General features: G+C 42.2%; 1 protein-coding gene across 1 annotated transcript in view; it reads left to right on the top strand.

Annotated features, from left to right (window-relative positions):
* Positions 1–332, top strand: part of LOC310876054 (5-hydroxytryptamine receptor 2C-like) — a gene marked incomplete at both ends in the record, with an annotated part of 61,354 nt that extends 61,022 nt beyond the window's left edge. The window contains one exon of the mRNA XM_083789501.1: positions 29–332. Within this exon, the coding sequence (XP_083645627.1) occupies positions 29–332 (304 nt within the window). The remainder of the gene's footprint in view (positions 1–28) is intronic.
* Between the last annotated feature and the right edge of the window lie 12,890 nt (positions 333–13,222).

A 13,222-nucleotide genomic window follows, 5' to 3' on the forward strand; every position in this document is an offset into this window, starting at 1 on the left:
GTCGTAACGGCGGGAATAACAACGGTAGCGCCGCCGGCAGGCTGCCATTGGCGGCGGCGGTGGAACCGGAGGAGGAGGAGGAGGAGGAGCTTGTCGTCGTCACAACGGACAACGGGATGCGGGTCGGCGAGGGGGCGGGGCTTGTGCCGCGGGGGTCGGCGGTGGCGGCATCGCGGTGGAGACGCGGGTCGGAGTCGTCACAGAAGAGCGCCGTGCTGCAGGGGGCGACGTCAGAGACGGACGACGCCATGACGGACCCCGACACCGAGGTGGAGCTGTCGGTCGTCAGCCACAGCTCCGCCTCCCTCCAGGAACGCACCAGCAGAGTGTGATTGGTCCAAAAGGAGTGGGGGGTGGGGTGGTGGGGGAGGGAGGGGGTTGGTTGGTGCATTTCATGATGATGACTTGGCACTTAGGGGGGGTAAAAAAAAAGTTTTTAATTGGCTTTAATGGACAGTTTCCTACATTCTCCCGGGGCCTGTATACGTTCCAGGCATGAGGACAGTTTGGTACTTAGTAATTTGCCTGGACGGTTTATCGTTAATGCGAGGCTTTAAACCCCCCAAATTAAAGTGCACTAGAAAAGCAATGATCAAAGACTTGTGGCTGTGGGCAGACAGCCGGGCAGTATGTACACGGAGAAAGCATGAGGTCCAAGTTCAATATCTGCTCTTAGTAGAAGAAACAAACACAGAAAAGGAGTCTTTTACGTGCTCTGTCATAAAAGGGATAAAGAACAATGTATCGGTAATGTTTACGTTTTAGTTTTTTTGTGTAAAAGTATGTTATCACACGTATGTTGTAAAACCAGGCCTGTTGGGAAGTTTCTGCAAGACCTAAGCATCCAGTGTAAACATTTTAAAAGAGTATAGTGAAGTGTTATCAAAATGTAGTGCACACCGTAGAGGAGGAATAAAGGGGACCTTTTGAGACAGAGTTGAGAAAGGTACTTACGACCCTGTAGAGTAGACTATATAGAGTCCAAATGGGCAGATTCACACGCAGTCAAAATGCAGTCTGAGTTCATGGTTTACTTGTTTACGTCACAGTGATTCCAGAAGAAGCAAACGGGACAAACCCCCCCCCCCCCCACATGTTCATGCTGTGCGAGTTTAGCAACCACAAAGAAAGTGAGCCACAACTCAACAATGAATGCACACTTATCTTTTTGTCTGATCTGTAGCTACAGAAGCCCCACTTAAAGCCCGTATATTTTGTTTTCTTTTAGCTTCAGCCCACTTCACATGCACACCATGGTTGCAGTCAGAGTCTTTCTGAATGGACTCACATTGAAGGAATGTACAATGGAACATTGAAACAACAGCATGATGAGCTAGACATGGGCATGTGATCCCACTGGTCTCTGGTGGAGTCACAGTGCCATCTAGCTGTCAGCTAGGAGCACCACACACCCATGGAGGTCCTCGCCCATTGAAATAAATCGGTGTGGGGTAAGCAACCCACGCATGTCGAGCTCCGGTTTATTAGCATCCATACTCCAGTCCCACTATCACTACTACTACACAAATAACACCCCTTTGCCACCCGTCCTTAACCACCCCTACTAACCCAGGACAATCACCCATACGCCAGTATCGACTCCCTTAACCCGTAGCACCACCCATACCCCAAGCAGCACTGCCATGCCTTACACACTACCTACCAACCCCTACTCCAACTCAACACAGTGCCACCACCCTGCCCTTGTTCCTCATTCACAGAGCTCCATTTTTGAGTGGTGCAACCACTCCTACAACCAGCAATGTCCGTGTTCACCTATGTATGTGTTCACCTATGTATGTGTTAATGAGTACCAGTGGGGGCGCTGTTGTGCCATGCAGAAACAGAGAGAGAGACAGTGCTGATAGACTGTTGCCTGCTAATGACAGAGAGAGAGAGAGAGAGGGAGGGAGAGAGGGGAGTTGCACCACTCAGTTCACACGAGTATGATTTTATGCCAACCCTTAGAAGCCAACAACCACTAGCGTCACCATTCCCAATTCTGCTCAGAATTCGACCAAAACCACATTTCATCCTGTGCTTCACGAACTGACCTCGCTCACCCTGTCCTCATCTTAAGTTTAATGTCATTTTCAACTTCAAAAAATGCAATTCATTCTCTTCCAGTCCTTGGAACGAAACGAAACGAAACGAAATGTCACACCTATTAAAATCGTTTAAACGAACGGTGCATGTCACTTGAATAAACATGAATAATGAAATTTTAAATTCAAGGGTACATAGTTATTAAATACACAAAGGCCCTGCTGAGCAGGGTGAGCACACAGTCTGATCACACAGGCAATGAATAGAAATGTGAGTCTCTTGCCCTCGGCAGGATTGCTTGCATTTAATGTCATGCACAGCTTCACACCGGCAACGGTATGGGTTGGACCATTGCTTTTTTTTAATTTTTTATCTGCCTACTCTGTATGACTCAAATAATGAGTTTTAACCTCGACTGACCTCTTGTCATAGGATGTTTAATTAAGCCAGTGATAGGTTCATATACATAAGTTGCCAACATAAGCGCCCTCCCATCTCGTCTCTCTCCTCTGTCTCACCCTTTACGTCGGCCCATAAGAGGGCTTGATCCCCATTATGGATTTTAATTTAAACTTCTTCAGAAATCATCACCATTCTAATGTCTAAACACTGGTCCGACCTCTGCTATCAATCATATCTCCCTGCCTGTTTGTGTTTGTGTCAAACAGACAGAAACACGATTCATATACGGATATGTATGAGCCGTTTCCCCTTGATGTATCCAGAGGAAACTATTTACTTAACTCGTTTACTGCTAATGGCATCGTTGACATATTTTCTTCCCCAATGGCACTCCGTGTCTATGACGTCTTTGAGAATAAAACCTTATATTTTTGTATTGATGCAATACTGCCCCATCAAAGTTGGTGTTGTGACATCATATATTGTCAATTACTTTCGTAAGAAGGAGAGAGGTGGTGGAGTTAGCTGTTTTAGCAGACAGTTTGAGGGTCCAATTGGTTCAATATTTTCAAAACAACACACAGACGTAAAGGGTGTTCAAATAGCATTGATTTATGAAAAAATTGAGTTTACCTCCGGACAGCAACGATTATACAGTATATCCACGCCCCGCTTTCTGTGGCCAACCACAGAAGTGCCTCTCGGACTAAAGTATAGTTTCTGACCGCGACGGAGGCCGGGCCGTCTCAAGCGCACTTGAGCCACGTGAGAGACACCACCGAGCGAGCCGAAGCGAGCGATTTGCTGTGAAAAAGGAGCAGGCGTATTATAAACCCCCATGGGGGACTCCGGTCAACCGTGTAGTCTAAGTATTAAAAACTTCCCTGAAGAGTGTTTGATTGTAAACTCTTGGCGGTATCTCCCGACTTGTCTTCCCGGCGGTAACTCTCCAGGTGATAACAGTTATGACAGATGGCCTCTGAGCGCCATCGATCAAACCGACAGCATTCCATTGATGTAACTAATGACGCTAACAGACAGCTCTCTCTGCGTGCTTTACCTCGACGACCACCCGCAGGCCTTTGAGTTTGACAGATGGCATCAGTTCCATGACGACAGAATTGATCTTCATTGGGTTTTTTTTTTTTTGGCGCTTCTGAAAGCCAGGACCTGCTATAATGATATTGAACGTGTTTGCAGTCAGAACTGACTTGAAGCGACGGCGATGTACAGTCGTAGGGTTTCATTCTGAATATGAAGCCTTATATTGTACTGTACATTATACCACAGGTCGTTTCGAGGAAGCAATCTGATTGGTTGAAACGGCCTTCTAGCCGTGCGTTAAACCAGCACCATTCACCACCTAATAAAATTAACAACAAATGAAAAATACAGCTGCTCTGTTCTCCCAGAGCGCTAGCAAACTCGATGGCTAGGCTAGCTAGTTTCTTGGGACATTTGTGGTCGTAGTGACTACATCTGTCATTAAAAATATATATTTTTTTCTTAGTTTTAAGGGTAACTGTTGTATAATTGCAATATTACACTCGAGGGTGTGGTTTAACGTGATTATTGCCACGACAGTGATGCAGTAAGGAACGAGACGAAGTCGAGTTCCGCAAGCATCACCGCAAGCATCACGTTAACCCACACCCTCTCGTGTAATATTGCTTAATTCTACTGAAACAAACAAACACACAAAAAACTCCAGGCAAATTATCTTGAAGTATTCCATTACTGGTGTCTCTGTTATCGTCTCGACGAACTCGAAACGTGTTGCTTCGTGCCACATTTCAAGCTTGCAGATTTCCGACTGTTTTTTTAAAATTAAGATTAGCTTTTTTGGCTTTTTGCCTTTATTGATAGTTACACGTGAAGATAGACAATAAAGAGGGAGAGAGAGAAGGGGAGAGACATGCAGCAAATGGTCGTCATGAACGGGACTCGAACACGCAACGCGCTGTCAGGCCAGAGCCTATATGTGGCATGATGCGCCTGGACCACTAGGCCAGCGGGCGCCCCCGACCTTGTATGCTTTTGTGTGATCAAGTAACGCATTAATTTACTGGAAAAAAACCACAAAAAGTGTAGAATATGTAGATGGTTAGGGTTAGAGGTTTCTGCCCGTCCGCAACGATATGGTAATTACTGTATTTAAACCCAATCCGTGACGCTGACCTGCCGCTGATACAGCTGCCCTACCCCACACACCGATAACAACCAAGACAACAAACCCATAACCACCTCCACCCCCTTCTCCCCACACTCCGACCGCCAATAAATTAAAACATAACACAATACATTATATTACATTACAAAATAGTACATTTCATTACAAAATTACATTTCAAATTACACTGATGCTAAACGACATCAGTGAGTTAAATGTTACAACATAATAAAAATACCTATACCTCTAATCCTCAACTCATACAGCCGCACACACTCACGCACACACAGGCACAGCATATGCCTGCCCACAGACAGATACAGTTCATTCACCTATCTATGGTGGACTATGCATGGCAGGGTCGTCCTCTTCCCTGAGCCACCTGAAAACCTGACCGCATACCAACACAGAAACTAGAACAAAAAAACAAAATCACAGCATGATAAAATCAATCTCAGCTATAGTGATGAGTTCCATAATTTAACTGCCCTAGCCATACCTTTTATTTGAAGGTCAAAATGCAAAAGTCGAAGCCTTGCAAATATAGACCAATCTTGTCCTGGGGCCAGGGTGTGTGTGTGTGCGTCCAGCTGCCTGCAGGCAGCATGTCATCAGAATGAACTACCATTCATTAATAATTCCATGCACTGATGGACTACTTATAGCAAACACAACAACACTATTTGTATTCTGTGGACTGACAGCAGTGCAGCGGTGGTTCACACCACGTTTCTCTCTCCACGAGGAGAGAGGACTTTAATGAGCTAATTATCTGCTTGGCCAACAGCCAACGGCGCCGGGATTCAGCTTAGAAATGTAGAGCGTTTTGAAAAACAGTGTTCGCAATGTAATCTCTTTCTCTGCCTCCTTGGATTCATCACAATTCTCTGGATTACTTGAAAGGGAGGATGAGGGGCGGCTGGGAGGAAGAGGGTGTGGAAGGGAAGGCAAAGAGAACAAAACAAACAAAAGGAAAAGGAGGAAAAAAAGGACACAAAATGAATAGAAACTAAATGAACAAACCAAACCAGCAAATCAAACAAAACCACAGAGCATTATGAAATGAAAATGGCTTCGAGCGAGCCGTTGAATCATGCAAAGCAGTACAAAGACTATTGCGGCAAAACGGCGAGGAGAGAGGACATTCTGAACTGACTGACAAACCGGTAGTTAGCCTACCGATGATGAAAGCAAAGAGCCAGCCAACTAAATATGTTACAATGTAATGTTGTGTGTGTGCGTGTGTGTGTGTGTGCGTGCGTGCGCTCGCTCGCCAGCCAGACCTGGCTCCAATTATTGCACTCAAATCAATTCAGTCACAAGTACATGTATTGATCTTGTCTGCATGGCACACAGGAGTGACTCGGCCCGTCATGGTCTCACGCAGAAATCCAGACCCACGACAGCAGTCTCCTTCAATCTGGAATGGTCTCCCATAGTACAGCGGCTAACAGCCATATTGTGAGAGAACCTTTCACTTGGTGATACAAGCGTGAAATTTGGCATGAACATGCCTCTGGGTCACCTCTTTAACTTTTTTAACCGAGCCAGCGAAAAATCCAATATGGCGGTCATTTTTCAAGATGGCCACCAAATAAAAAAGGCCTTTTGTGGCGGTTCTGGACAACCATGGGTGTGGCCGACTCGAGACCGGGCACTGCACTCCCTGTGGGTGTGTGGAACGTGTGTGTCGAATTTGAATTTGGTGGGGCGAACGGTTCTCGCGTTACGTGGATTACAGATGTACACACACACACAAAATCCGTGCAATATAGCAGATCATTGGAACGGTTGTTCGCTTGGTGATACAAGCGTGAAATTTGGCATGAACATGCCTCTGGGTCACCTCTTTAACTTTTTTAACCGAGCCATCCAAGAATCCAATATGGCGGTGCTATTTAAAGATGGCCGCCACATCTAAATGTTAGCCTATGTCTACATTTCTTACAAATTTTGGGACAAATTTCACCATTATAGATAGATAGATAGATTTATTTAAAAAATATATATATATTTTTTTATTCTTTCTTTTTATTTTTTTGTCATTTTTAGTTTTCATACTGAAAATGGTAGCATGCTAATGCTACCATTTTCTAATGGTAATTAGCATGTTAGCATTATCATGTTAGCATGCTATGTTAGCATGCTAGCATATTACCATGTTAGCATTATTATATTAGCATTAGCATGCTACCATGTTAGCATTAAGTTAGCATTAGCATGCTACCATTTTCAGTATGAAAACTAAAAATAATAACAAAAAAATAAAAAAATAATATAAAGAATATAAAAAATATAAAAAATAAATAAAAAAACTATCTATCTATCTATCTATCTATCTATAATGGTGAATTTTTTCCTAAAATGTGTAAGAAATGTAGACATAGGCTAACAATTAGATGTGGCGGCCATCTTGAAATAGCACCGCCATATTGGATTCTTGGATGGCTCGGTTAAAAAAGTTAAAGAGTTGACCCAAAGGAAGGTTCATGACAAATGTCACGCTTGTATCACCAAGCGAACAACCGTTCCAATGATCTGCTATATTGCACGAATGTTGTGTGCGTGTGTACATCTGTAATCCACGTAACTCGAGAACCGTTCGCCCCACCGACTTCAAATTCGACACACACGTTCCACACACCCACAGGGAGTGCAGTGCCGGTCTCGAGTCGGCCGCACCCATGGTTGTCCAAAACCGCCACAAAAGGCCTTTTTTATTTGGCGGCCATCTTGAAAAATGACCGCCATATTGGATTTTTCGTTGGCTCGGTTAAAAAAGTTAAAGAGGTGACCCAGAGGCATGTTCATGCCAAATTTCACGCTTGTATCACCAAGTGAAAGATCGTTCCTATTATCTGCTGTACTACACGTGATGATTTGATCCAGGTCTGCAGTGGTGCATAGAACTAGATTGTGCTATTTATTGACAGACGTCCCATTCACATGAATGATGTTCATTCAGTCAGGCTTTGCAGACAAGACCGTGCAAGCCTCTTGCATGCTTTGATGCTGTGCTTCAGTTATAATTTCACTGAATTGTGAATTATTGGAAAATTGACTTTATTTTATTTTATTTAATAAACCTACAAATAAAATAAAATCAAGGACTCGGACAACATTAGACACAGCGAGCATTATACTGTATACATTACACATAGTGACATACACATAGTATGAGTCATGAAATAAAATCACTACAGACTACAGTATATATTTATAATGGCGTATACTGTATGTATCTTTATAGAGAAGACAGGAGTTCAAGTTGAGGTTTATCAGAGCCTGCAGCATACATTTTCTCATTATTTGAAAAACAAATAGAAGAAAAACCCTACATGATTTGTGAGAGAAACCTGCCACTGACTGAGCAGATAAAGCAACAACCCTCCTTCACTTGAATTATATCCTTAAAAGGATCCCTGGCGAATGAGACAAATATGCCTTCAAACATACTTGCCCTCTATAGCTGAAATTACAAAATAAAAACACCATCAATATTTTATTTCTTTCATAAATAGAGAATCTTTCACTCAATAGGGACTGCTCATGTCGCAGGTTGATGATGTCATATGCCAATGCCTGGTCTATAGACCGATTCCGTAGCTGGTCTCATGGTCGCAGCCTACGTATTTCCTGTAGGCGGACTCGACGTAGCTGCGGGGATAAAACCCTCACCAGGCGCACCTCTTCCACTACAGTGAACGGTAGAGTGACTGATGTTAGTTTGCCTCAAACTTTACTCCTTTACCTGCTTTTTTACTAACACTAACATTACAAAGATGCCCAGAACATCGAGATGAACCTGTGTAGTTTATGGCTGCTCCAACAGTAGTGGCAACATAAAAAATAAAATAAAACGGAATGTCTAATATCCACCGCGGTGGCTGAGACCAGAGCCATTGAGTAATGGTTGAGACGAAGCAGTGAAAGATACATAACGCCAGTGTACTTTATACCTCATACTTTAAATGCTTAGTATGAGGCATAAAATACAGCAGCCTTGTGTTCATAAAACAGAAAGATTTGGTATTGGGTAAGACTGGCGATATGTATCTTTCCCTGCTTCGTCTCAACCATTACTCAATGGCTCTGGTCTCAGCCACCGCGGTGGATATTAGACATTCCGTTTTATTTTATTTTTTATGTTGCCACTACTGTTGGAGCAGCCATAAACTACACAGGTTCATCTCGATGTTCTGGGCATCGTTGTAATGTTAGTGTTAGTAACAAAGCAGGTAAAGGAGTAAAGTTTGAGGCAAACTAACATCAGTCACTCTGCCGTTCACTGTAGTGGAAGAGGTGCGCCTGGTGAGGGTTTTATCCCCGCAGCTACGTCGAGTCCGCCTACAGGAAATACGTAGGCTGCGACCATGAAACCGCTACGGAATCGGTCTATATGGAATGTGTGGGATGCATATGATAATAAAAACAACGTAATACTTCCTAAGGTTAATATGAGCATCAAAGCAATATTAAAAAATATGTTGTATTAGCACGTGCATTCCATACATTCCATAGGGCTGGACCACACATGGACATAACATCATCAACTTGGGACAGAAGCAGTCCCTATATCGATTGAAAAATTCTCTATTTATGAAAGAAATACATTTTATTTTGTATTTTTTAGTTCTAGAGGGCAAGTATATAATGTTTTAAGGCATATTATTTTGTCTTATTAGCCAGGGATACGTTTTGGAATAGAATGTGAAGTGTAATCTCAGTGCATTCAGTAGCCTACTCTATTCAACTAGTCAACCTTCTATAGGTAATCAGAGCACTGTGATAATGGCCCAGGCCACACATATATGGATCTTTTGCTAAACGGATATTTTCGTTCCCTGCCCATACGACAGAGTCCACACACAAACGCAGAAACGCATTGAACACAGGATAAAATCACTGCAGTAAGCATGTTTCAATTGTAGTTTGTATTATATTATACTTGATTTTATATTTACACTTATGAGGTGCCAATCATAATATGTTTTAATGAAGGAATAAGTTCTGCATTTTAAAAGCCACCTAAATTGTGAGTGGAAGTGGAACATGTTTCTTTCATTGTCTGTCAGCATGTCACACTATATGTGCGTAAATCTCCAAATCCCGACTTTTCTCTCACTTTAGACTTTAGACTTTACCATTGCTCTGGCGACTTGGCAAGTCCACAACCACTTGTGAGCTTGTAGAGTGGCTATAATTTATAGTTATATTGTAATGAAAGTTCACACGCGCACTTGTCAGCATGCAGGCACAGTGACAAATGCAGTCAAGGTTGCGCCCTGTATTACCTTAGTTTATTACCTAAACAGGAGAGAGCTATTATATGCGCACGGCGACCCACTGTATACATTCTTCTCACCATTCACACCTCTCTCTCTCTCTCTCTCTCTCCTCCATGACCATGAAATGGAGAGCAAAATACAGCACGAGAATATAGTTTCACATCACATGGCTATGCACACACACCACGCATAGACTTGTTGTTGCAGGTGTAGCCTACTGCAATGGCATTTGGCCGGGGTCCTTATAGGTAGGTTAATATCCACAGTTTATTTGTAGCGGTCCGCAATTAACCTCAAGCTTTGCACTCGGCACCAATACAAATTAAATCACCAGTCCGCACTGGACTAGTAGGCTGATATATTTATTATTGGATGCAGCAGAGCAGAGCCTTTGCTAGCTGCAGTTGATGCAACATATGATAAGTTTTAAAGTTGTTAACCGTGATATATAAACATGAACAATTTCCGCATGCAGGCACAATTAAGCTGCATTTCTCACCTAATTATAGTAAAAATGATATCACTTATTTATCAGTTTCCAAAAACCTCCGTTTGAGTGGCCGAAATCCATATAGCCTACGTGTAGCCTGGGCCTAAATCACTAGTTCTCACACTTTCAAGATTCTTTCCCCAAAATGTTAAAATATATAGCACAAGCTTTAGCCAATAGCCAACATAAAACAATATCTAAAATGACAGATGCTTTGTCGGTTTTAAATAGGCCCTGAAATGTAGTGAGTGACCAGACTTTATTTCACAGTCAAACAGTGGACTGGACTCTCTAGTATACTATGGCAATGATTGGTTGGTTGATTGATTGATTGATTGATTGATTGATTCTGATTGGATAACAGTTTGCAGAAAAAAAGCACAGGGAAGTACAGTTCAATAACAATGTCTGCTAAGAGGAATAAACCCCAATAAATCACTATGGCTTGTTTCCATTGGGGTCCTTTAATATGTACTCAATTCATACCATTTTCTCCTCCAACATAATATGACTCTGTCAATAAATGGCTCTTAAAACATGGCCAGAACACAGTTGTACAAGAGTCTGGGCTAGAAGTTTGAGAATGTATCTACAGTAGGCTAGTAAGTTGCATATGCATCCCTGTTATTAACCCTATAGACAAATTGTGAACATAACCTCTACAAGTTGGTAGATTGGCTATTTTCACAGAATGGTAGCCTATTTTTGCAGAATTTCCGTCAGTCATGACATGCCCAGAATAGGGACATTATAGGGTTCATTGGGTTAAAACCCATTTTGGGCGGGAACCCCTTTTGGTGTTTTAAACATTATGTTATAATTTAGCTATTGAAAAATAGCAGATCTACAAGCTCATAGCGCGCCACCGAGTGGCGCGCTACAAGCTTGTAGGTCTGCTATTTTTGTGTGCCTCAAATATTTGAATATATATTGTTACAGAGTAAACATTTTAACTCATATTTTCAGATGGGGGGACGGAGGCATATTACATATAATTCTTGGGGTCCTTGACATGAAATATTGAGCACCACTGATACAGAAACATGATGTATTTCAGAAAACTGTCAGGATTTTGAAGAATTTCTTTTTAATTTCGACGTCGGGCCTAAATGGGTTAAGGCTGCACTACTATGACCCCCAGCCCAGAGAACTATCCTTGGCCTACTCCATTTTCCCGCTCTAAACCAAATATCTTTGCCGAAAATAGCCAAGCTTATACACTTGTTGTGAGCTTATAGATTGGCGATTTTCAACCAAACGTTCAGCTATTAGGCTCATGCAGACGCTATATGGGTTCATGTGGTTAATAGGACAGGCTCTTGTACAAGCGATGGCTTCTGGGATATAGGTAGCGTATGTATTCTTTTCTTTTCTAAAACTTACGTTACACGCAATTGCTGTGTTTGTGTTTTGTTTTTCTTTTATTTACCATTTTTTATTGTGAATGTATGTCTACAACACATGTTCTTGAATTTATACTATGACTATGCCATCATCCACACAAATTGTTTATTTATATTTCTTCGTGATGCTGCTTTTTATTTATTAAAATATAATTCTAATGTGTGCACAACTCTTTTATTGTTCTCGGATATATTGAATAAATGTAAAAAAGAAATACTGTATCGTGCTGTAGTACGTATACTGTAGGCCTACTGTACAAGCCCTCCTCCCTGGCCTGTGTGTGTGTGTGTGTGTGTGTGTGTGTGTGTGTGTGTGTGTGTGTGTGTGTGTGTGTGTGTGTGTGTGTGTGTGTGTGTGTGTGTGTGTGTGTGTGTGTGTGTGTGTGTGTGTGTGTGTGTGTGTGTGTGTGTGTGTGTGTGTGTGTGTGTGTGTGTGTGTGTGTGTGTGTGTGCGTGCGCAGCGCGCACAATGCACTTTTGAAGTTATGAAGGATGTCTAACTGTATGCCAATGTCCCAAACACAGAGCAACAGCGCCTCTGAGTGGTGGAAGAGAAGAATCACACAAAGAGCCTTTGGTTTCATTCTGTCTGCAATGCATGGCCTTTGATGATTGATCATGTGTGTACATGGGTTCCTCTATGTGTTCAATTATTGGAACTTTGTGCATTATTGATACTTTTAGTACTTTTTCCACAACTTCTTCTGATGCTGCAGGGGGACAGAAAGCCCACCTGGCTGTCTAAGGCGACCCGGAACATAATATGAGTTCAGAGAATAATTGAACAGTTTAGGCGGGCAAAAACACATCTGATGTGTTTTTGCCCGCCTAAACTGTTCAATGCTTTATAGAACAACAGCAGTATGTTGACTTTGACAGATAGGGACCAGAATTAAAAAACTATAAACTATATAAACTAATCAACAGCATTAGACAAGACTTCCACCATGACGAGACAAATCAAAAATATGAAAATGAAGGGAATACAGAATCCAAAATAATAATGATAAAATAATGATAATAAAAATAGTTCAGGCAAGAAACTCATGAATGGATGAAATATATATATTGACAATAAAATGAGCAATATATTTATTATGGTTTGGCGATGAATTGGATCTGCTTTTTAGGTACTCTGATCGAGAGCATCATTCCCAATTATAGAATTCCCTGTACCTAAACAGCAGATACGAAACGACAGGTGGTAGCTGGGGTGGAGGAGGGTTTGCAGAGCAAAAGTTTAAACAGAGAGCAGCGCAGCAGTATCAGTGTGCAGCAGCAAGTAAGCAAGCAGATTTGAGCAGTGCAAACTTCCAGTTTAAATAGCCGGTATGAAGATGGAATGAGTGTGTGTGATTGGATGAAGTGAATCATGTGAATTAGAACGTGATGCTGAGGCGGCCCAATGAACCGGCAGCAACTT

Source organism: Protomyctophum parallelum (assembly GCF_964188405.1).
Source record: "Protomyctophum parallelum genome assembly, chromosome: 18".
Classification (NCBI taxonomy): Eukaryota; Metazoa; Chordata; class Actinopteri; order Myctophiformes; family Myctophidae; genus Protomyctophum; species Protomyctophum parallelum.